The sequence below is a fragment of the Saimiri boliviensis genome, chromosome 12, assembly GCF_048565385.1.
Source record: "Saimiri boliviensis isolate mSaiBol1 chromosome 12, mSaiBol1.pri, whole genome shotgun sequence".
NCBI classification, from domain to species: Eukaryota; Metazoa; Chordata; class Mammalia; order Primates; family Cebidae; genus Saimiri; species Saimiri boliviensis.
Window position 1 is genome coordinate 15,279,980 of NC_133460.1, and position 25,686 is coordinate 15,305,665.

At 44.1% G+C, this 25,686-nt stretch overlaps 1 protein-coding gene across 7 annotated transcripts in view; it reads left to right on the forward strand.

The window, feature by feature from the left end:
- Nucleotides 1–4,592: 4,592 nt before the first annotated feature.
- The window catches only part of ARHGAP17 (Rho GTPase activating protein 17), a 94,710-nt gene continuing 73,616 nt past the window's right edge, over nt 4,593–25,686 (forward strand). For 6 of the 7 annotated variants that reach the window (XR_745161.3, XR_012512744.1, XM_003930212.3 and 3 more), the window contains exon 1: nt 4,593–4,789. Coding sequence is in view for 5 of the 7 variants with exons in the window: in XM_003930212.3 (XP_003930261.1) it covers nt 4,737–4,789 (53 nt within the window). In the remaining 2 variants the exon portion in view is untranslated. The remainder of the gene's footprint in view (nt 4,790–25,686) is intronic. The other variant, XM_003930211.3, reaches the window with a different exon arrangement.

The following is a 25,686-nucleotide window of genomic DNA, read 5'->3' on the forward strand; positions in this document are numbered from 1 at the left end:
CAGTTTTTTATTTTTCTCTTGCAGCTTAGGGAGGCTTGCTTCATCATCAGCAATGATATCCATTGTTTGGTGATCCTCTTTTTGAGATAGCTGTTTTCCCAAGATGCCTCATTCCAAAGAGCTGATATTTGTTCTCTGTCCACAGCAGGTGCTTGCAGATGCTGCTGAAGGTGAGCAACGCCCTGGGTGTCAGAAGCTGAAGCCGTTCTACCCTGAAGACCCTGTACCTCCATATCTTCCTGCTGGATGATGTGAGCAAGTTTACCCACCTCACTGATGGACAGTTGATCAATCTGTTTAAAGACATATTATTTTTGACATATAAATTTATTCTCCAATCCTTTCTTTCTCCCTCTGGTCCTTGATTCAGGATAAATCTCCAATTCTTGCTCTTTCACTGCTTTCACTAATCTTTCCGTTTCAGATTTAAATAAATTATGTGTTTCACTTCTGTTTTCTATATTGGGACACTCAACTTCTGTTGTTTGAAAAACAGCTCAGAGTCTTTGAATGTCTTGTCCTGTTTCATGCAGCTGGGTTTTGATTCTTTTCCTATCATGTTTTGCAAATTCCTAGTTTCTTCATCTTTTACTGAAAAGAGCTGGGTGTGTGATATTCATTTGCTTGTGCTGGTTTAAAAAATAATCCATTTGCTGTTTTTTTCTCCTCTTTTAAAGACTGAAGCCGTTGCATCTTACTCTGTTTGCTCTTCAATTAGGGTTACGTATTTTTGAAACGAAATCTTGCTCTGTTGCCCAGGCTGAAGTGCAGTGGCACAAAGTTGGATCACTGTAAACTCTGCCTCCTGGGTTCAAATCATTCTCCTGCCTCAGTCTCCTGAGTAGCTGGGATTACACGCACCCACCATCACACCCGGCTAATTTTTATATTTTAATGGAGAGAGGGTTTTGCCATGTTGGCCGGGCTGGTCTAGAACTCCTGACTTCAGGTGATTCACCCACCTCGGCCTCCCAAACTTGGGAGGATTACAGGTGTGAGCCACTGTGCCCCCACTTCTTCAACTCTTGAATTATGTTTGTTTATTTATTTATTTAGATGAAGTCTTGCTCTGTTGCCCAGGCTGGAGTGCAGTGGCACGATCTTGGCTCACTGCAACCTCTACTTTCTGGGTTCAAGTGATTCTCCTGCCTCAGCCTCCCGAGTAGTTGGAACTATGGGACTACAGCCGGATGCCACTGTACCCAGCTAATTTTTGTACTTTTATTAGAGACAGGGTTTCACCATGTTGGCCAGGCCGGTCTGGAACTCCTGGCATCAAGTGATCCACCTGCCTCAGCCTCCAAAGTGCTGGGATTACAGGAGTGAGCCACCGTGCCCTGCCTTCAATTATGTTTTGATGATACTGTATTTCCTCCTCAAGATTACCTTTGAATACTTTCGTTTGAAACACCTCCAATTCTAGTGCCATAATAACATCTACCATTCTAAACTCAGCCACAGGGGCAGTTCAACTTTGTTGTCCTCTGAGTCATTTAAATTCTTCTATCAGATTTTTTTTCTTTCATGGATGCAAGACATCTTTTTCCTCTATGGTTTGCTGGTGAAATATCTTTTTTTTCTTAAGATTTTTAGTATAATAATTCCTCTGGAAGCTCTGAACTTCCTTTAAGTTTTTCAACAAAATTGCTTTCTGTCTTGTAAGTTGTGTCAATTGCTTCTGTTCTTAACTATAGGACAAAATCAAATCAGATGGTCTCTGATTGTCTTCCTGAAGGGATCTAATGGTTGCATCTTTTTCCTGCAGTGATTTTCTTAGCTGTTCAATCTCTTCGAGCATTTTTTTCTTTAGTTTCTTTATGGTCAGTGTCAGCTGTTTAATATTCTTTTTTTTTTGAGACGGAGTCTTACTCTGTCACCTTGGTTGGACCACCCTGCAGAGGCTGGATCTTGGCTCATTGCAACCTCCGCCCCCTGGGTTTGAGCAATTCTCTTGCCTGAGTCTCCTGAGTAGCTGGGATTACAGACACGCACCACCACACCCGGCTAGTATTTTTACTAGAGACAGGGTTTCATCCTATTGGCCAGGCTGCTCTTGAACTCCAGACCTCAGGTGATCCACCCACCTCGACCTCCCAAAGTGCTGGGATTACAGGTGTGAGCCATCTAGTTGAGAAGAGCAGTGGATTACAGGTGCGCCCGGCCTCAATGTTCTTTTTGAGTGCTGCTATTTAAGAACCTTTCCCCTGGCTGAGTTTAATTACACCTTCTTGCTCTAGTTGTAAGGCAGAGCTCTCCAGGTTAGCTTCATTGGACAATCCTTTCGTGGTTTTCTCAGACTTGTTTGTTGCTTCCAACAGCCTCTTTTCAGCCAAGGTCTCACTTTGTCACCCAAGCAAGAGTGCAGTGGTGTGATCATAGCTCACTGCAGCCTCAAACTCCTGGGCTCCAATGATCCTCCTGCCTCAGCCTTTCAACTAGTTGGAACTACAGGTGCACACCACTGCCTCTGGCCTTTTAAAAAAATTTGTTATTTTTATTTTTCATAGAGATGAGATTTCAGTATGTTGTCCACACTGGTCTCAAACTTCTGAGCTCAAGCAATCCTCCCATCTTGGCCTCCCAAAGTGCTGGGATTAAGGTGTGAGCCACCACACCTGGCCCCAGAAGATAATTTTTTATTTGTCTTTTATTCTGTGTTCAAATTCTTCAATTGTTTTGGTAGACTTTACTTTTTCAATTTGTGGAGCTTGCATGAATAGTGTTTTCCTTCTCTTAAAGTTTAGAGAGAGCCAATTCCTGAGCCAGCCACCTTGCTGTAACAAATTTTCCAATTCTTCAATCCTTTCTTCCTAGTTGCTCAGGTTTTCTTGATGCTTACAACTCATTTCCCTCAATTTCTGTTCATGAACATTCTGTACTACTACTGATATTTTAAGTTGATGGTCGTCAGTATCCCGATTTCTTTTTTGTTTGAGCTCCTTAATGGTATTAATATTTGGTGTTTGTAATTTGTAGATTTCATTTTCATCAAAACTAGTTGTTTCTTTTACTTTATAAGTCTGAGCAATACACTTCCAATGGCCTAGTGGAAGTTTTAGAACTTCATTGGACAATCTGTTTATTTCTTGTTATGATGCAATTAAGTCATAAAAACCCATGTAATCATCGTGGAACACTGAAGCATGATGGGTACCACATGGAATGGAGGGGATGCAGTGTGGATGGGAACCCCCGGCCTCCCCTGAATGTGCTGACTCCAGAGCTGGATACTGGTTCTCAATCGATCCTGCAGTGCTTGTTTTCTTGCTTTAGGAAGGCTCATTTCTACCTCTTTCTGTTGTAATTGATGTCAGTAACTTTTAGTTTGCTACCATATCTGAAGCTCTGAGGCTTCCTAAGTCTCTCCTAGGTCACTACAAAGATTTTGAAGTTCCTCATTCTTTGTTATTAAGAATTCCAAACTGGCATCAGTCTTTTATCCCATAGTTAGGGAACTCTTCCCCTTTTCTGTGACATTTATGAACACATTTGAAATGTGGCTCACAAAGGAAGCCACATTGCTGCCCATATACCCCAAGGAACGGTCTGAGCTGGAGTCAAGGCCACCAAACCAGGAAGACATTGCTGCAGTTAATAGAACTGAGCCGGTCCACTCAGAAGTCTCCAGTGCAGTCAGATCCAAACTCAGTCTGGCCAGCCTAGCAAGATTCCATCTCTAAAACAAAGTGAAAAACTCACAACCAGAGGACAACAAAGTTGAACTGCCCCTGTGGCTGAGTTTAGAATGGTAGATGTTATTATGGTACTAGTTGCTAGTCAGTGCCTGCTCAGAGGCCCACCAAGGGCAGGGCGCTGCCTGGAAATGCAGAGGCCTGGCCTGGGGCCTCACTAGGGCCAGTCTCTGGTGACCATGGGCCTCTGCTTGATCAGAAGAGCCCACTGGGTTGGCCCCTTTTCTGTCTGCATTGGTGCCTTTCCCTAGTGCCACATGCAGCTCCAGCCAACCACAAGGGCTCCAAAAGTGCAACCCCCAAATGCCTTAACCTGACTGTGAGCACGTGTTAAGGAAAACACACGTTGCTCTTCATTTTCTTTTCTTTTTTCTTTTTTTTTTTTTTTTTTTTTTTTGAGACAGGATCTCACTCTGTTGCCCAGGCTGGAGTGCAGTAACAGTGATTCACCTGCTTTAACCTCCCGAGTAGTTGAGGTTATAGGCGCTCACCCCCACGCCCGGCTAAATTTGTATTTTTAGTAGAGACAGGGTTCACCACGTTGGCCAGGCTGCTCTCGAACTCGTGACCTCAAGTGATCCGCTCGCCTTAGCTTCCCAAAGTGCTGAGACTACAGCGCTGAACCTCCGCACCCTGCCATAAACAGATTTTCATATGTTGAAATATACTAGAGGGTGGCCGAGCGGCACTGGTGTCGGGAAGCGGGACGTTGAAGGACCCAGAACCTTCTCGCTCTTTGCCCGGGTCAGGTCGGGCACTGCTAGCCTAGGCTCGGCTCGACTCGGCTCAGTTCGGCTCGGCTCAGCTCGGCTCAGCTCGGCTCAGTTCGGCTCGGCTCGACTCAGCTCGGCTCGGCCAGAAGTAGAGGGCGGGCGGGCGGCGCCACTGGAAGTGACGCGACGAGGGCAGGGCCGCCGGCCGGGGAGCCTCAGCCTCCGCCGCCGCCGCCGCCGCTGCTTGGGCCGGGAAGCGATGTAGTAGCCGCCAGGCCGTCTCCCACCCTGCCCGGCCCGAGCCCCGCGGGCCGCCGCCGTGACCGCCGCCATGAAGAAGCAGTTCAACCGCATGAAGCAGCTGGCTAACCAGACCGTGGGCAGGCGAGTGCGCCGGGCCGCACGGGGGTCGCGCCGGGGCTGGGGGCGGAGGGCGGGGGAGGGGGAAAACGGCTTCTCCTCGGTCCGGTGGCTTCGGACCTGGCAGCAGCCCAGCCCGAGACTAGCGGGGCACCGGCCCGGGGGCTGCGCCGCGCTGAGGCCGGAGCTCCGCGCTCTTGGCGGCCCGCTAGTCTCCCCGCGCCGCCGGGCCCCTGAGACCTGCTGGGGCGGGCCGCCGCCACCTCGCAGGGTCCCGAGCCCATTGTCCCTGCCCCGGGAGCGTCGCCCTCGGGGAGTAGACCCGGTCCTTCTCCTCCCTTCCCGGGGCCGAGCCAGCCCAGATCGCTGCCCTGGGCTCGACTCCGGTGACTTCTGTCCCTAACGCTGTGCGGAGCGCCGTGCGGTGGGGGGCGGCAGTCCCAGGCGTTCCGGGTGCTCCCGCGGTTGCGATTCCTTCTCCTGTAAGTGCATGGCGGCAAGAAATGGCTCGAGGGTCAGGAAAGCCAGTCGGATTTGCTCAGTGAGTTCAGAACGCCCTTTGAGGGAATTCAGAGGTGGTGCCTTCTCAAAACCAGGGCTCCTAGGAACTGGACTGCTGCTGCCAGTTCTTGACATTTAGAAATTTGGAATTGGCAGAAAAGTGTTAATGGAGACGCCTTGCGCCAATTTAAAAAGTCTCACTGTACGTTTGGAAACAAATGCTTCTCTATCTTTCTCCCGTACGGCTGAAGTGCTTGACAGGAAACGTTATTGATTATTACATGACAGGATAGACCAGAGTTGGTAGATCAGGTTGTCAGAACAAGAAATGATTTGTGGTTTTTGAGAGTTTCTGGAAGTGACTGTCATGTGCTATATTATCTGGGCTAATATTTCAAGGTCTTCCAGGGCAGCTGGCTGTACTGTACCAATTTAGTGTTTATTCAGCAAAGAGATATGGAAGTATGAATTTTTTTACAGCTCTTTTGTTTTTCTTTTCCTTTTTTTCCCCACCCCCAGCGGTTATCTCCTCAAGTTAAAGTTTTTCTTTTTTTAACAGTTAAGGGGAGTCTGGTTTGTCTGAAGCACGTGGGATACTTCTTTTTTTCTGAGTATATGAAAATACTTTTACTTCCTCTTGAGTTTTCTAAATTTGCCTTTTACTGTTTCATTTCCTCCATCTTTTTGCTTAGTTTCCTTGTTCAATTTTTTTCGATTCCCTACCGTGTTGTGAGAATTAATTTTCTTATTTTCAGGGTCAATCTCTGCCCCTAAAACCCAAACACACCTACTTTTCTGTTATTTGCAGGAAAATTAAAGAAATGATGCTGAGAGGAAGGTAGACGTGTAGTAAAGGGGGCTGATGTTTCAAGGAACAATCTAAAGCACATGATAATTCCTTGTGAGTTTGGTACCCTTGTTAGTGTTCTGAGCAACGTGCATTGTGGAACTAGTGTTCAGTAAGTGCCAAGATACATTTGTCAGATAGTCAGTTTAGCCTATTTTCACATTGTTCGTGACAGGTAAGGGACATTAACTCTTTTTATACAAAGCTCTGAGACTTAAATCTACCAAGCTATTTAGGGTCTCTTTACCTCCTGGGTCATCTCAGAAGTTTCTCCCTTCACACTTTTTTTGAGACAGGGTCTCTCTTTGTCACCTAGGTTGGGATGCAGTGGTGCGATCTTTACTCATTGGAGCCTTGACTTCCTTGGGCTCAAGTGATCCTCCCACCTCAGCCATCCAAGTAGTTGGGTCTACAGGTGAACACCAACACACCCGCCTAATTTTTGTATTTTTTGTAGAGGTGGGGTTTTGCCATGTTGCCTAGGGTTGAACTCCTGGCCTCAAGTCATCTGCCTGCCTTGGCCTCCCAAAGTGCTGGGACTACAAGTGTGAGCCATCTTGCATGGCCCCTTCACATTTAAAATTCTGGCCATGCTTGCCTACTTTCAGTTTCCACAGGTGGTCTTGCTTTCTTACCTGTTATCATCTACTTGGAATTCCTGGAAGCCTCTCTCACCACACCTTTTCTCTAGGCACCTCCTGTTCATTTTTTAGTCTTCTAGGAAAGGTCTCTTTGCCTCTGGAAGGCCTTCTCTGATGCTTCAGCACAGATTGGATGTCTCTCCTGAGCGTTATCATAGTCCCATATAGCACCTATTTTTCTGTACTGTGACTGCCTTTTGTGTGTGTTCTCTATTAGATTAAACATGTTGAGAGGCCTTGATGTGTCTCCTTTGATTCCCAAGGTCTGCTGTGGTTCCTATCCCATAGTTAATGTGCAGTAGACATTGTTAATTCCGGTATTTGAGTTCTTACTAGATCGCCCTGATGGTGTGGGCCCAAGTGGGGGAAAATGTGAAGTGGATAGAGTAGATGGTGATTCATGCTAGGGCTGTCATTCTGGGCCTGACCTTTGACTCTCTTTTAAAGTCTTTATTGCTAGATGCCAGTGGAAGCTGAAGAACTATTAAGGGTGTGGCAATTATGCACCCAAAGTCAGAACATCTGTTTTTACTGGGAAACCTGTTGTTTCCTTGCTGTTGATTTCCTAGATATTTGTGTGTGTGTGTGTGTTTCTGCTTAAGTAATCAGAAAGGACTAAGGAAGATAAATGGAGGCAGGAGAGTGCCTAGAATTGTTACTGCATAGAAGCAGGTGGTTGGCCCCAGAATCAGGATTCTGGGTGTTTTTAGGTCAAGATGAAGGCTAGAAAGCAAAGGGATTTTTTTGTTTTTGCCCCTGTGATTTAGGTGGAGAAGGAATATCATGCCCATTGTGTGTTGGTTTATCAGTTCGTGGAATTCTAGGTAGTGTCTTGCAGTGAGATATTCTCAGAAGGAAGACCTTTGAGTAATTTCACTGTAAGCTTCCAGGGGACGGACATGTGGAAAATTAGTAATGCCTGGAAGGAATGAGTTCTCATGATGCAATTTGCTTAAGATGGGTGGATAAGTCTATCTGAGAAGATGGTCTGAAACTCACAGGGGCAAGGCTTATGAGGTGGTTTCATGGTGGGATTGTCCCAAAGAAGAGGAGTAGGAGTCCACCTGTCTTTTGTGGATTCATACATTCAACAGACACTTGTTGAGCCTACATTGTGTGTTGTTATCCAAGGTATTAAAGAATCAAAAGTGATTACATCGTGGTTTCTGCCCTGAAGGAGCTCAGGAGATATGTGGAGGAGATAGGCAAGCAAAAAAATAATTATATACATGAGATAAGTGCTTAAGAGGGATGGCTAATGCAGAGAGTAAAACCTAGCTGTCATTGGATTGAAGGAGGTAACAAAAGCTTCCTAGAGGAGAAAATTTGAGTGCCTTTGCTGGTCTTCCTTTTCAAGCCCTTATTTCAAATATCTCTTGTATTGATTAGGTCTCTTTTGGTCGGAAGAAAACCCGATTCATGGCAAAGACAGGAATTGATTGGCTCATAAGTGACCAAAAGAGTCTCCAATAAGTAGTGTGGCTGCAGATTTGGCTTCTCCAGGGGTTACACTCTTTTTTTTTTTTTTCTTTTAAGACGGAGTCTGGCTCTGTCACCCAGGCTAGAGTGCAGTGGCATGGCTCACTGCAACCTCTGCCTCCTGAGTTCAAGCAGTTCTCCCACCTCAGCCTCCCAAGTAGCTGGGACTGGGACTACAGACATGTGCCACCACTCCCAGCTAATTTTTGTATTTTCAATAGAGACATGGTTTCGCCATGTTAGCTAGGCTGATCTTGAGCTCCTGCTCTCAGCTGATCCACCTGCCATGGCTTCCCAAAATGCTGGGGTGACAGGCGTGAGCCACCGCACCTAGTCTTGGTTCCACTATTTAGGTAGGCACTGTGTCTGCTGGGAGACTCCCATGTCTTCTAAGTCCCAAAGGGAAAGAATACTCATCTCCCAGTCACTGTGACCCAAGTGCCAGGATTGGCTCTGAGGGCTTCTGGGTCGCATGCCTTTCCCCAGAAATGGACAGGAGTCAGCCACACTCAAACCATATGGACTGAGAGTGGATGCTAATGGCTGGTAATAGGCAGGAAATAAAGCTCATGGTGTGTTTTTTATAGTCCTGCTAAAAAGAGAGACATTTTGTTTCTTGAAAACCCTTTGATGCAGATAATCACAGATAGTGTTTTTGGGGACATGATGTCTTTTGTAGAGGAAGGAGTACACTGGGATGAAGACCTTGAAGTTACAGAGGTGTCAAGGAGAAGAAGAATTTGAGAGACGATAGGAGAGCATAGTACCTGGGCTCTGATAGGGAGTGTCTCCTTGGTTATTGATTCTTCAGTGACTGAAGTTTCCCCTGGAGGTCTGAATGCTTTCACAAATAGTTGTGTGTGTGTGTTTTTTATAACCCAAGGTTATAAACCCAAATGCCTAGAGGGTGAGGCCAGTAAAATGAATTGGTGACTTGGGCCATGTGAAGGCCTCATGGGACCATGTCCCACCAAAGGGGCTGCATGGGAATGTAGGCCCAGTGTGGGCCACCTTTGGAGTTTTCCTGAAATCTGCATTTTAACTAGCTGGCATTTAATCCAAATTAAACTACTAGGACACTATATGCAGCTAAACAAAATAATTCTGTGCATCACCCAATTGCTTGTCTAGAAGGACTCAGAAATCGACCGTCCCTCTTTTTCTTTTTTTCCCCTGTACTTGATCCTGATACTACATTTTCAGTTCTTTGGATTTGTTGGAGAACAGCTCATCCTTTCTTTACTGAAATCTTGAACAGGTGTGATAGTAACAGTCATCAACATTTCTGTGGTGGTTTAGTTTACAAAGTGCTGTACTAAACCACCTGGCTTGGATTTTGCCTCCTGACAATGATCATTTCTCTTGTTACAAAGATGGAAACCTGGCCGGATGGGGTGGGCTAGCTCACGCCTTTAATCCTGACAGTTTCAGAGCCTGAGGTGCAAGGATCACTTGAGCCCAGGAATTTCAGACTAGCCTGAGCAATATGGTGAAACCCCTTTTCTACAAAAAAATACAAAAAACTAGCCAGGAGTGGTGAAGCATGCCTGTAGTCTCAGCTACTTGGGAGGCAGAGGTGGGAGGATCAACTGAGCCTGGAAAGTCGAGGCTGCAGTGAGCTGAGATCACGCCACTGCACTCCAGCCTGGGTGACAGAGCAAGACTGTCTCAAAAAAAAAAAAAAAAAAAAAAAGAATTAAAAAGAGGAGGAAACCTGACTTTCTAAGTTTGTATAGCTCCTAAGTAGTGGGTGAGGCATGGCTTGGGTCCAGGGCCTCTGACTCTGGATCCCAAGTGCTTTTGAGTACAGGAACTGGGCTGTCTCTTCACCTGGGAAAGACCAGTGTTTATTAATGTTTGTTAAATATCTTCTGTACTTATGAAGCTGCTGGGCTAGGCACTTTGCATACATTTATTTAATTGCATTCTCATAGCAACCCTCTGAGGTGATGTTATTTATTTCTGATTTAATAATGAGGAAGCCAGAGATCAAAGAGGTCATCAAGCTTGTAAGTGACAGAGCCATGGACCCAAACCCAGGTTTCTGATTCTACAGCAGCTGTAAATTCTGATCACAGAGATCTAGTGACCTCTAGGAGTCCTCTGCTCCTAGGAGGTCGGTAGAATGGATCACTTACTAGGTAGTTGGATCCACTACCAGCAATGTGAATTCTCAAACTGAGTCAAAATACATCTCTATCTACTGATCCCAGAACAGTACCCTGCTACCACATTGAATGAATCTCATCCTCTTCCGAGTCAGCCCTTCCTGTATTTCATGATCACAAACCTTATCTTTATGTTGCCAGCAGTAACATTCTGCATCCCATACCCCCTCCAGTGTGTCCTTTTTCTCCCACTGGTCTTCACTCTGCTTTTTGTTCTTTTCTTTCTTTTCTTTTTTAGATGGAGTCTCACTCTGTTGGCCAGGCTGGAGTTCAGTGGCGTGATCTTGGCTCACTGCAACCTCTGCCTTCTGGGTTCAAGTGATTCTCTTGCCTCAGCCTCCTGAATAGCTAGGATTATAGGCATGAGCCAGTATGCCAGCTAATTTTTCTGTGTTTAGTAGAAAAGGAGTTTTGCCATGTTGGCCAGGGTGATTTTGAACCCCTGACCTCAGGTGATCCGCCCACCTTGGACTTCCAAAGTGGTAGGATTACAGGCGTGAGCCACTGTGCCTGGCCCACTCAGCCTTTTCTAGGGGGACTCAGAGCAGTGTTTGCTTCAATCTGAGTGGAGCGGGATGGAAAGAGGTCCTGTGTCATTGCAGTGGCTTCTCAATCTCATCTTTCACTGCCTTATTATGTAGTTTCCATGTTAAGAAATCCAGAAGTATTTATAGGTGAGTGAAAATCAGCCATTCTTCACTGGGGGAAGTACGAACCATAAAACCATAAAAATGGATCAGTAGGAAATGTTCATGTATAAATTTGAACCGTAAAAGGATATGTTCGGCCGGGTGCTGTGGCTCACGCCTATGATCCCAGCACTTTAGGAAGCTGAGGCTTGTGGATCACAAGGTCAAGAGTTTGACACCATCCTGGGCAACATGGTGAAACCCTGTCTCTACTAAAAATACAAAAATTAGCTGGGCATGGTGGTGCGCACCTGTAGTCCAAGCTACTCGGGAGGCTGAGGCAGGAGAATCAGTTGAACCTGGGAGGTGGCGGTTTCACTGAGATGAGATTGCGCCACTGCACTCCAGCCTGGCAACAGAATGAGACTCCATCTCAAAAAAAACAAAAAAACAAAAAACAAAAGGATACGTGCATTTAGCATCATCTTTATATGTGTAAGTGGCATGTTACTCTATTATGGAATTGCCTTTGCAGCAGAGTGTATGAGGCAAAACCTCCAAAGTTTGACATTATGGTCTAGGGTCCTGCAGTCATTATGTGCCCCATGCATTTTTGTCAGTCCACAGGATGTTTCACCTTTATCGTTCTCTTTCAGTTTCTCAAGTGTAGGTAGCTGCTGTAGTGATTCGGGAAGCACAAATCCATCTAAAAATGTTATACTCTCATCTGTTTGGTATGTTTTCTTGAAGGTAGGGATTAAAGGTACAATAGGCCCACATCCCTTATCTGGAATCATTGGGCCAGATGAGTTTCAGAATTCAGAATTTTTCAGATTTTTTCTAAAAGTAATAATGCACATGTATTGTTGTTATATAATACTTCCAGTGGGGTCTGGAACAGAACCCCATAACCAAACATTATTAGTAGTATACCAAAATATATACATATATCCCCACAGAACGGGTATGCACAAACATTATACATAGTTTAATCTCAGTTCAGGTCAACTTTTATTGCCAAATAAGTTACTCAGAAATCTTGTTTTTTAGGACTTTCTGGATTTCAGAATGGTGATAGGGATTGTGGACTTGTCTTACTTTTAGTAATGTACCTATTGAGAGTCTATAATTTTTTTTTCTTTTTTTTTTTTTTTTGAGATGGAGTTTCGCTCTTGTTACCCAGGCTGGAGTGCAATGGCACGATCTTGGCTCACCGCAACCTCCGCCTCCTGGGTTCAGGCAATTCTCCTGTCTCAGCCTCCTGAGTAGCTGGGATTACAGGCACGAGCCACCACGCCCAGCTAATTTTTTGTATTTTTAGTAGAGACGGGGTTTCACCTTGTTGACCAAGATGGTCTCGATCTCTTGACCTTGTGATCCACCCGCCTCGGCCTCCCAAAGTGCTGGGATTACAGGCTTGAGCCACCGCGCCCGGCCCAAATTTTTTTTTACCGTAAATAAGATTTCCCATATTCCCAAAGGTTGGAAACCACAATCATATAAGCAGAGGTCACAAACTCAAGTGCCAGGGTGGGTAAAATAAATAAGTGAAGTGGGAGAGGTTGTATGTCAGTAGGGCATGGGGGGACTGCAGTGAACTGGTGAGTACATGCTCATTCAGAGCGCAGAGCTGCTTTTCCGTTCTAGCCACTTGTTGCCATGGTGAATGTAGGTGTAGTGTAGCCGCATCTTCCATTTTTAATGATACTCTGGAATGCTGATTTCCATGTGAAGTTTCTTCATATTTAAATGTTGGCAGCTAAAAAAAAAACCCTGATGGCCAAAGAAAACATCTGCAAGCTTTATCTGGCTGTGGGCTGCCTGCTTTCGTTTCTAATTTACAGACTAATGCTTGTGGTATGAAAAGTTGTCAGTGAGCCGGGTACAGTGGCCCATGCTTGTAATCTCAGCATTTTGGGAGACTGAGGTAGGAGGATCACTTGAGACCAGGAGTTTGAGACCAGCCTGAGCAACATAGCAAGATCCTGTCTCTACTTAAAAAAAAAAAAAAATTAGCCAGGCATGATAGCATGTGCATGTAGTCCCCAGCTACTTGGGAGGCTCAGGTGGGAGGATTGCTTGAGCCTGGGAGGTCGAGGCTGCAGTGAACTATGATCCTGTCCCTGCGCTCCAGCCTGGGTGATAGAGTGAGACCCTGTCTCTAAATAAGTAAGTTGTCACTGGCGTTGGTAAGGAACTACTTTGTTGAGATGTGGATGGGTACATTTGCTTTATTATTATTCATTATACTTTACATACATACTGTATGTTCATAATAAAAATAAAATCTAACGAAGGGATATGTACTTTATTTTAGAACTACCTTATTTTCTAGCCAGTAGGAAATTTTAATCTATAAATTTGAAATTTTAAACTTATCTTGGGAAGGGGCCGAAAGCCCCACTTTAAAAATAAGAGCCCTCTTTTTAAAAAGTATGAGTTAAAGGAGATTAGTTTGTAATGTTCATTCCTTTCCGGGGCCATAATGATCTGAAGTAATATTGGGTATCCACTCGTATGTTGGGACAGGGAAATGTCCTTGGTCTCCTTTCTTCTCAGACCATTCCCCTGGGTGATCTCAGCCCCATAACTGTCACCTCATGGTGACAGTTTTATGCCTCCAGCCCTGGTGTCTCTTTATCCCTAGAATGATGCTGCCATCTCTCTCTTGAACATCTCTGCTAAAATTGAACCCATGAACTTCTTCCTCAAATGGGCCTCATTTCCCCCTGTCTTCTAGTCCCTGGGTCACCAGACTTTGGCCTGCAGGGTAAATCCAACCCACTGCCTGTTTTGTTAAAAAAAAAAAAAAAAAAAGTTTATTGGAACACAACCACTCACTACAGTGGCAGGGTCGAATAGTTGCAACAGTGACCCATATGGTCCACAAGGTCTATGGTATTTACCCTCTGGCACTTTATAAGAAGTATGTGACCCCTGCTGTGGGGCATTAAATGCCCTCACACCCTCCCTAGCCACCTGTCAGTCCCCTTCTTTCTCCACCATCATCCCAGAGTTAGGTGATCACTGTGATCTGGAAATTCTGCCTATTTGTTCATTCATTCATTCATTCATTCATTCATTCATTCTGGAGTGCAGTGCCCTGATCTTGGCTCACTGCAACTTCCACCTCCTGGGTTTAGGCGATTCTCCTGTCTCAGCCTCCTGAGTAGCTGGGACCACAGGCACACACCACCACACCCAGCTGATTTAAAAAAAAAAATTTTTAGGCCGGACGTGGTGGCTCACACCTGTAATCCCAGCACTTTGGGAGACCGAGGTGGGTAGATCACCTGAGGTCAGGAGTTTGAGACCAGCCTGACTAACATGGAGAAACCCCGTCTCTCCTAAAGATACAAAATTAGCCAGGTATGGTGGTGCATGCCTGTAATCTCAGCTACTTGGGAGGCTGAGCCAGGAGAATCGCTTCAACCCAAGAGGCGGAGGTTACAGTGAGCAGAAATCGTGCCACTGCACTCCAGCCTGGGCAACAAGAGTGAAACTGTGTCTCAAAAAAAAAATTTTTTTTTTGTGGAGACAGGGTTTTACCATGTTGGCTTGGCTGGTCTTGAACTCTTTACCTCAGGAGGCCTGCCTTGGCCTCCCAAAATGCTGGAATTATAGGCGAGAGCCACCGCGCCTGGCCTTGATTATCTTTTGACTTCATCTTTGCTTCCCAGAGGCCTTCCTTCGAGTTACCTTAATGAGGTGCTCATTATTTTTCACGTGGAGTCCAGTTTGTCTTCCAGTTTAGCTGGCTTGAGCTGGCTTGCATCTACAATTCCCCAGCCTTCTGTTTGACATGGACAGTCATCATTTTAATGATTAGCGCTGTTCACCTCAAATTACTTTTTCCTGATGAATTCTCTAGAGGTTAAAATCATTTCATTTCCTATAAATTAATATTTATAATATTCATAACAGTATTACCAAGTTGTCTTTTAAGATGATAATGCCATCTTTTAGTTTGTAGTGCAGAAAGCGATGTTGTGCAATGGTATCTGTCATTATGCGTGACATGATGAATCACATTTCACCATCACCTTGGTTGCATTAGATATTGTCTTTAAAAAATTTGTTATCTATTTAAATTTTTTCCACTAAGGTGAAAATGAATATGTTCTTATATTTGCATTTCTTTGTATGAGTTTTCTATATGTGTCATTTGTTTAATTGTCATGGAATTAACATTTAGTTACCAATTTCATTGCTCAGTTACCAATTTAGTTCAACAAATGTCTCCTGAGAACTTGTCAAATGCTGGGGGCTGGGATTGAAAATATAATTTATCCCTGGGGACTTGAATATGGAGACAGAGTTACAAACAGATGATCTCAATATAACCAGTTTTATCTATTCTAGTAGATCTTTGTTAGTGAAATCTTAATGCCATTCTTTGATTTATTTATATATTTTAATATAAAGAAGTTAGCATCCTTGTTCTTAGATATGTTTCTTAACAGATGCAGTGATGGGACGAACCTTGCACATTCAAAAGTAGGTATCAATTTAATATAAGTTTCAGAAGATAAAGCCGATTCTATGAAAAAAAATCTAAGATTTCTATAAGAAACTGTCTTTTAAATAGAGCATATTATTTATAGCAAATAAAATAAGACGCATGTTTGATGTGAAAATAATATTCAGGCCTGGCATGGTGGATCACCAGCGATCAGGAGTCTGAGACCGGTCTGACATGGTGAAAGCCCATCTTTACTAAAAATATGAAAATTAGCTGGGTATAGTGGCACATGCCTTTAATCCCAGGTACTCATGAGGCTGAGGGAGGAGAATCGCTTGAACCTGCGAGGCAGAGGTTGCAGTGAGCCAAGATCACACCACTGCGCTTCAGCCTGGGCGACAGTGTGAGACTTAGTCTCAAAAACAAACAATATTTGGTTCATGCCCGCCATGCATCTTGTGAGACTGTGTTTCCTCTGTCATGATACTTTGCATTAATTGTAGCTTATTGATTATTGCATTGGCTACTTCCTTTTGATTATTCTAAGATGTTTCTCTCTTCCTCTCCTTTCCCACACTCTTTTTTTTTTTTGTACATCTTCCTTATCAGAGATAGCTTTTGGTTTAATAGTCAATTCGATCTCTCCTTAAATGATTCATTAACATTTCTTCTGTAGTTACTCAGTGTTCTTCCACATGGTTCAGCCAAATTTATACTTCTTAAAGAGTTTAAATCCTAAATTATGGACCAAGTAAACAGGTGCTCAAATTAATATAATTTTTTAAATAAATGTTCAGAAATGCACAGAAATTATTCAGAGCTCCTATCAGCTGTTACCTGTCAGTGTGAATATGTGTAAATCAAGCAGCTTGGATATCGTGTGGTCATTGGATACTTTCACATGCATGGGCTGGAGTGGCCACTTGAAACCATGGCCAGCTGTTCTTTGGTGAAATACACCAAAGTGTGTGTACTTCATCAGATACAGTGAGTGACTGGATGGAGGGAGTATGGGCACAGGCACAAAGTGAAGGAGTCTCTGAGATGTGCCTGGGAGTTCAGGGATGACTCCACTGGGCACATATCATATGAGCAATCCTTTTTTTAAAAATCATTTTCTTAGAAAAAGCGGAGTCTTGCTCTGTTGCTCAGACGTTCTCCAATTCCTGGCCTCAAGCAGTCTTCCCATCTTGGCCTCCCAAAGTGGTGGGATTATAGACATGAGCCACTGTTCCTGGCCTTGAGTGATCTTAATAACAGACAGGTGATAGAGAATTCCTAGGGGAACCCTAACACTGAAGATTTTATCCTTTAACTTAAATTTATTTTGTTTATAAATCTGGAAAAAGGCAACCATTATGTGATTCTTAGCAGGAGAACTCTATCCAGCTCTTTTATTTTCAAATCACTTGGGTAGTGAATGCTATTTTCAGATCCATTTGTTAAGTATTTGTAGTATTTAAATTCACAGCCCCTGGATGCATTTCCATCCAATAGAAGGTATAAGTGGGTTGGTTCTTCAGAGTTTGTTTTTTTTTTTTTTTTGAGACGTATTCTTGCTCTGTCATGCAGGCTAGAGTGCAGTGGCACACTCTTGGCTCACTGCAACTTCCACCGCCTAGGTTCAAGCAGTTCTCCTGTCTCAGCCTCCCAAATAGCTGGGATTACAGGTGTGCACCACCACACCTGGCTAATTTTTGTATTTTTAGTAGAGACGGGGTTTCCCCATGTTGGCCAGGCTGATCTCAAACTCCCTGCCTCAAGCAACCAGCCCTCCTCAGCCTCCCAAAGTTCTGGGATTGCAGGTGTGAGCCACCGTACCCAGCCAGTTCTTCAAAGCTTTAAAGAGCTTTAAGGCCTAGCACGGTGGCTCAGGCCTATAATCCCAGCACTTTGGGAGGCCGAAGTGGGCAGATCACTGGAGGCCAGAAGTTGAAGGCTGCAGGGCTGCAGTGAGCTATGGTCCTGTCACTGCACTCCAGCCTGGGCAACAGAGAGCGACCCTGTCTCATTAAAAAAAAAAACCATAAATAAACTTTTTCAGCATTCTCTCTTACTTTTATATAAAGATGAGTTTTGGCATCTCATCTTTTCTGGTTTCTAGAAAAAATTATGTAGGATTTTGATTGATTTGGGACTATTCAAATGATGTTTATTGGTTACCTGCTATGGGCTAGGCTCTAAGGGTACAAAAATAAATAAAACCCAGGTATTTATGGCCAAGTAAATCTGTGAACCAAACCTTGAGAATTGATGTCTACAAGATGAGCATAGCACATGACTTTGTATGTACAATCTTTTATATGCTTTCCAGGTATTTTTTTTTTTAGTTGAGAATAGTGCCTATTTACTAAACTATGCAACTGATCATTTTGTTACTTTCAAAATAATGTTATCAGTGTTATGCTTTTGTTTCTGCTTTTGTTATTTAATTCAATGATTTCTCTTTCATCCCTTATTTAATTGGTTAGACTCCAAAATATTGTGTAGCTCTATATATGTTTATAGGAATATTGGGTAAAGGGTATATGATCATACCTTTATTCGACATTCTAGGAATAAGATAAGGACTATTGAAATCCTGTTAAAATACAAGTGTTGTAATATGAATTGTTCCCAATGGAAGTTTGCATGCAACTTTCCCCTTATTTTCAAACCACGCCACTTTTAGTGTGTCTGCTATTTGAGCTTTATTTTATGTCTGTTCTGTGTCATGAGATTGGCGGGTGATCTTAAATGCAGAATGCTGAATTTATAGTAGTCCAACCATATGGAGAAAACAATTGTAGTGCACTTTAGACTTAGGAACGAATTGGAAGAGAAAGTTGAGAAATGGTAAGAGGAGTTTTAATGGAGCATATGTAGCAGTATGTTAATGTCCCTTCTAAAGAAGAGGTAGTTAGCAGGTCACAAGGCAGTGGACTGAATTGTAGCCTCTGAATCTCAGGGCAGTCTAGGAATGGAAACCTTGCTTACTGTAAATTTAGATGGAGGTTTTAATAACCTCCTGTGGCCAGAAAAAATCATCCACACGCAGATTTGCATATAGTCTCATGGATTTCACAGACATCCTCAAGCTCATGGACAAAAACCCCCAGGATTCAAGAAACCCCACCTACATGGTCGGCAGCTCAAGAAAGCCTGCTAGTCTGAGCAATGCTTAGTTACAGCTCCCATGCTGGGAGCTGCTCGCTAGAGAAATGTTATTTGCAGATGTGCACCTTGAATGTCTGTGTTTGGTGTTCTGCCTGTGTCCAAAATACACCCTTTTTTTTTTTTTTTTTTTTTTTTTTTTTTTTTTTTTTTTTTAAGATGCAAGCCTTTTCCCCAAAAAACAGAAATGTAGTTCTCTCTGTGATGGGATTTAGTGATCATCAAATTACTTTCCCTTAAGAATTGGCTTTCTTGACGATTAGTTAATTCAGTTTTCAAAACTTAGGGCTTAATCAACCTAAAACTGCTTTAGGGCAGTTGCATTGTAGTAAAAAGTGTATTGGACTTGAGTCTGGGGACATGAGGTCTTGTATGTGCTGTTTATTTACTTCGTCTGTGACCTTGGCTCAGTCAGTCTCTCTGCTGTTGTTTCCATATGTGCGACAGCTCCTGATACCACCAGGAGCAAGCCCTGCTGTGTTTAAGAAGGTGGTATGTGCTAGGGAGACGTCAGGAGATAGTGAGGACATACAGTGTGACACAGCAGGTCAGCACTGGCGAAAATAGCCAGCTTAGCCTTCACCTCACTGCTCTATGCCAACATACATTCCAAATGTGTTAAAGCTTTCATGTAAAAAATAAAACCACAAAATAAATAAAAGAAAATATAGCTTATTGTGGAATGTACTGCATGCTTTGGCGTAAACATGTGGAGAAAGAACAATAAAAGATAGCCTATAGGTGGGACGTGTGACTTGCACCTGTATCCCAGTTGATTGGGAGGTGAGGCAGGAGGGTTATTTGAGGCCAGGAGTTTTGAGCCCAGCCTGAACAACATAGTGAGGCCCGGGTCTGTAAAAGGAATTTTGAAAAAATTAGCTGGGTGAGGTGGCACACCCCTGTAGTCCCAGCTATTTCAGGAGGCTGAGGTAGGAGAATTCTTAGAGCCCAGGAGCCCGAGGCTGCAGTGAGCCATGATCGTGACCCTGCACTCCAGTCTGGGCAACAGAGCGAAATGCCGTCTCTAAAATGAATAGATTTTTTAAAAGCACCTGTAGATTTAACCACATAATAAGTACACTTCTGTCTGTTTTATTATATCAAAGTTAAATTTATAATGATGACTAATTGGAAAAAACTGAGAGCAGCCACCACAGAGGTTAATTTCCTGAATGTATAACACTCTCTAATAATTGTAAGAACTCCACTCTAATGAGCAGATACCATAGAAACTCCTCAGATGAAATACCAGTGACCAGGAAATCTGTGAGACGATTTAAAAAATTCAAAGTCAATGAAGAAATGCAAAGCTCCCAGGCTCCACTTTTCACTCATGAAATTGGCAGAGTTCAAGATAATGAGACGTTGCTGTCCCAGGAGAGCTGATGGGGGCTGTGTCCTGCGCTGCCGGTGGGAATGTGTGCTGGCATTCTTTCCAGAAAGACATTTGCCACTGTGGTTTAAGAAGGACCTCAAAGGTCTTCACCTCGGTCCCTTGTCCACCCTCTGCCTGCGGTCTCCCCTCCTTTCAGCCTTCTCTTTCCCACACAGTCCTTCCCGCCCTGGCTTGGTCCCCTTCCTTCTCTGACTGGGTCAGGCATGTGGGTTACTCTTTGACTCCCAAGCCTCTGTCTACCTAGCCTTTTTCTTTCACCTGTTCTGTGGAATAGCAGCCTGATTTGTTCTTTTTGGGTTCTTCACTTCCGTACCTGGGATGCGGGGCGTGGCCCAGAAAGATCATGCAGTCATGCAGTGTGGGGCTGCCAGCATTTCATGGCCTCCAAGCTCAGCTGGCCTGAATGAACGCTGCCGTCCAGCGCTTGGCTAAGTTTTCTGTCTCGTTTTCCTGAGTGCTTTTGCCAGACTTTCATTTTTCTGAAACCCACTCCACCCTATCCCAGACACACCCTCTCTCCTCGGATGACCTGCCTCTGAATTTCTAGAAAAAACTGGACGTGGTCACCGTTCCTCAGTGTCTGAGGCCCAGGCTGACCTTTGGTCACGGTCGCTGTCACTGCCCGCCTGTCTGGACCCCACCCTCTGTCCAAGGCCCTGCCACCTGTGCTGCTGTCCTGGGCGCTGCCTTGCTGGCCTCCCTCTGTGCCGTGCACCTTCTGCCTCCCTCCCTCCCTCTGCTACCTGTTTCTTCTTGGCTTCTCATCATGGTCAGGCTTTTCTCAGCTTCCCCTTCCTTCTGGGGCTTTGCCCCTTCCTCTGTCATCCACGCTCTGCGTCTTAGCTTCCTGTGGCCCTCTCCTCCCACTCTCCTGTCCCTGCCTTCCCTGTGCCAGGGGCCCAGTTTGTATCCTCAGCCGGTCCCTCATCAGTGCTTCACCTGTACCTCGCTCCTGGCTCCTTTCCTGCCTTCCCTGGGGGCTCCATTCCTGTTCCCTGCCCTGGCTGTCCTTCCACTGTGTCCCAGGGACTCCATCCTCAGCCTCCATCTTCTCTGCAGGGTCTGCTTCTATGTGAACTCCCCCAGATCTGTATTTGCTGCTGGTCCTCACAGTGGGCACTGCATTTCTGGACCAGATGCCTCTCTTGTGCTTCAGACCATCTAGAAAAAAGTGAACTGGACATCTCTACCTGAATGTTCAACAGATCACTTAACCCAGCATTTCCAAAGCTCACCTAATTGTACTTTCATATCCTCCCAGGATGTGTGTTTCTCTCTTGGTGAGGAAAAAAATGCCTATTATCTAGCCAGTCCCTCAAGGCAGAAACCTGGTGGTCATCCTCAGCTCCTCCCTCTCGCTTCCTGTCCACTCTCATGTCACCAAGTCCTGTTCCTTTCTCCTTTACAGTGGCTCTCTGTGCCCTTCTCTACCTACCCCCTGTTTAGTGTGGGCCCTCGTCCGTCTCACTTGGATCTTGTGTTCTTGGAACTATTCAGATTCTCCCCCTCGGTTTCCCTACCTGCCAGCATGTCTTTCCCCCATGTATTCCACACTGCAGTAAGAGAGATCCGCCAAAGAAATAATTGTGTTAATGACAGAGAAGATGCATCTGGATGTGTACTGGGTAAGAATTGTGATAATGATAGGGACGATGCATTGTGTACTGGTGACTTACACTTGTCCAATTACTAGTCGTGTATTGACTTGTTTAATACCCACCAAACCCTGTGGAGTCTGTATAGTGTTATCCATTTTATAGGTGGGAAACAGAAGCACAGGGAGATTGAGCAGCTTGTGTGACACAATTTCTCCATAGTCTAGACAAAGAACAAAATCTCTCTCTTGTTTTTTTTTTTTTTTTTTTTTTGGGTTGATCAGGGTCTCCCTATGTTGCCCAGGCTTGTCTCCAACTCCTGGCCTCAAGCAATCCTCCTGCCTCAGTTTCCAAAGTGCTGTGGGATTATAGGTGTGAGCCACTACGCCAGGAATTTTTTCAGCTTTCTAGGAACCAGCACTTTGCTTAAATGATCTCTTTTAATCCTTCCAGTTCTGTAAGTTAGATATCCTTAACGTCTCCCTTTTTATGGGAAAGGAAATGGAGACACAGAGATGCTAAGTAATCGGCCTATAGTTACCTAGTGCTTAGGTGGTGAACTGGGCTTTGACTCCCAGAATACTTGCTCTTAGCCTCTTTACCCACCTACAAGGAGCTAGCACCTTGCTTGGCGGGGAGGGAGGACACCTTCTGAACACACTTCAGTGGGTGTTTTTCTGTTCTGCTTTGAGAGTTGTGGGTGGCAAAGGAGATGCACATGCATAAAATGTTCTCATTAATAGTGCTTCTGATGATAAGACCAATATCCTGCTGGAATAATGACCATATATGACGAAATGCTAGATTTGTCTGGTAATGCTGAAGAAATTCTTTCATGAATGTTCCAGCCCTGAATACTTCCCCTCCTGAAATTGGATCAACTGATTTTATAATTGGAGTGTTGGTAAATTCTTAGGAATACAATTATCATAATAATGTGTTATGGCACAACAAATTTAACTGTTACTTCACTAGTGGGTTCCTGAAAGTACTGATGGTAGGAAAATTCTCCAGAGAGGAGAGGGACTTAAGACATTTTGGGAGACATTTTAGTTAAGATGGTTGACTGAAGACATATTTATTTCCCTCCCCTACAAAAATAAAATCCACTGAAATGTTAATTTTTTTTTAAGTCTTAGAAGTTAAAAACTACTGTGCTAAAAGCCATTCAGAAAAAAAATCTCTGGTGTACTTATTAAGAAGTAGGTGGCTTGTACCTGTAGCCCCAAATACTGGAGAGGTTGAGGTGGAAGGATTGCTTGAGCCCAGAAGTTTGAAGCCAACCTGGACCACATAGCAAGACCTCGGTCTCTTAAAAAAAGAAGAAAAAGTTGGTCTGTAGAAAACTAAAGTAAATGCAGTTTTATTTGTTCATTCATTGCCCAAGGCAAGCCTGTTTTTCCTTTCTTCCTTTCCTTTCTTTAAACAGCCTTTCTGAGGGTTTTTTTTTTGTTTTTTTTTTTTACACATTTGCTGCCTGGTACTCATTTGAAGGCCTGGAGTCTGGCAGAGCTCCTCTCTGTGGTTTCCACAGTCCTTCAGTGGGCTCTGCACACCTGATGGCCTAGAGTGGGGGCTGGCCCTCGGCTCTCCTGCCCACCCTGGTAGTGGGTTGCTGCTGCCTCCTACTCAGCACAAGGCCCAGATACTAAAGTTAGTCACTCATGTAATCAGCAAGTTCATTTGCTCACAGACTTCACTTCAGTAGGCCCTGTGTACCCGAGCTTAAATGGGGTGGGGTTCTCCCCCAGCCATGTCATCTGCATCTGCTCCTCCCTGCTCTCTCTTCCCTCTCATCTTCGTGCCCTAGGTGTTCTTGTACCATCTAGCCTTCGGGTTTCCAACCCATTCAGTAGGTCTCAGAAGCCATCACCAGGATGTCTTTCTGGTATCCCGGGTCTGCATTCAGGGCCCCTCCTGTCATGTCTGTAACCCACAACAATTTAATGAGCTTCTCTGTGCCTAGGTTTCTAATCTCTAAAATGAGTATGATATGGTTTGGCTGTGTCTTCACTCAAATCTCATCTTGAATTATAGTTCCCATAATCTCCACATGTTGTGAAACAGATTAGGTGGGAGGTAATTTAATTATGGGGTAGTTACCCTTATGCTGTTCTAGTAATATCGAGTGAGTTCTCATGAGATCTGATGGTTTTATAAGGGACTTTCCCTGCTTTTGCTTGGCATTTCTCCTTGCTGCTGCCATGTGAAGAAGGGCGTGTTTGCTTCCCCTTCCACCATGATTGTAAGTTTCCTAAGGCTTCCCAAGCCCTGCTGAACTGAGTCACTTAAACCTCTTTTCTTTGTAAATTACAGTCTTGGGTATGTCTTTATTAGCAATGTGAGAACAGACTAATACAGGGTATAATAGTAGTGTCAATGTCATGTTTGTCTTGAGGATTAGGTGGGTTAATATGTGTAAAGTGTATATTAGGTGGTTAAAAACAGGGTCCGTGAAGTAATATTGCTCAGATGGCAGAGCCTAGCTGGGAAACCTTGGGTAATCACTTAAGTTCCCTGGGTGCATCAGCTTCTTCATCTGTAACATGGGGATAATAATACTTATCCCACAGAGTTAGTGGGAACTTTCAGGGAATCAATTCTTGCAAAGCACACAAAACAGTGCCGAGCATGCGATATGAGCTCAATAAATGTGAGCTGAGGTGATAGTGACAACTCCCAGGGGACCCTGCACTTCCCTGTTGGAGCCGTCCTTGCACTGGAGTATAATGGTTTATTTTCCTTGATAGTCCTTGAGCTCTGTCAGAGCAGGGGCCCTATCTTACTCATGATGGCTCATGGAAGGAAACTCAAAAATATTTGTTCAGTGACTAACCAAATGAAAAGTTAGTGGCAAAGTATGCATGACACCAGCCTGTGATTGAATTTGGTGATGGCTGTATAGCTCCGCTCAGTTAAAGCTTAATTATTCTGAATATCTTTTTGACAAAATGCCTTATTAAAAAACAATCATTTCTGTTTTAAAGTACTTACAGAGTCCTTTTATCCATCAGGCATTCTTTTTTTTGACCTTTAGAAAAGGGTAAGTGGAGATTTACCATGTTCCCCACCTAGAATCTACCTATCATCCCTCAGAAACTGCCTTGCCCTGACTTTCCAGGTGAATATTTTCCCTTCATTTTGTGCACCACACTAAGCATGAAACTTTCTGGGCCACATCTGTGATGTGTGTTCATTGTAGAATTCCAGAGGGGCCACCATTATTCAAATTTTCAGCGCTAGATGCCTGTTTAAACTATACAACATTTGTTGTTTGTAGAGTTACAGTCCTACATTTGCAAAGCTCAGTTTGGAAGGTTTCAAAATGTTCCCTCCTTTGCTGTTTCATTGTAGTCTCTTTAAAGTCCTGTGAGAATGTTGATGCAAATATAAATAAACTAAGGGCAGAAAGGTTAAGGGATGTATTTTTAGATGCTATGGTTAGTTTGTGGTGGAGCTAGGACCAGAATGTGGCTTGCAAAGTTAGAGAAACCTAACTTTGGTCCATGACCTTGAAGGTACTCTTTCTGAAGGTTCAAAGACTGGTTCACCTTGTGTAATTAGTTTAATGGTTGTCTGCCTGCACACCCATGAAACAGGGATAATAAAAATTTCCCTACATGGGTACATGTTTTTGCCCATTACTTTTTTTTTTTTTTAGAGACAGAGTCTCACTCTGTCACCCAGGCTGGAGAGCAGTGGCTCAGTCTCAGCTCACTGCAACCTCTGCCTCCTGGGTTCACGTGATTCTCCTGCCTTACCCTCCCGAATAGCTGAGATTACAGGCACCCACCACCATGCCTAGCTAATTTTTTTTTTTGTATTTTAGTAGAAATGGGGTTTCACCATGTTGGTTAGGCTGGTCTCGAACTTTTGACCTGAGGTGATCTGCCCACCACAGCCTCTCAAAGTGCTGGGAATACAGGTGTGAACCACCATGCCTGACTGCCTATTACTTTTAGCCACAGTTACTTTTGAACCAGCCTATTATAATGAAATAATATAGGTGAAAGTGCTTTCATAACAGAAAATAATGTATAAGTGCAAAAT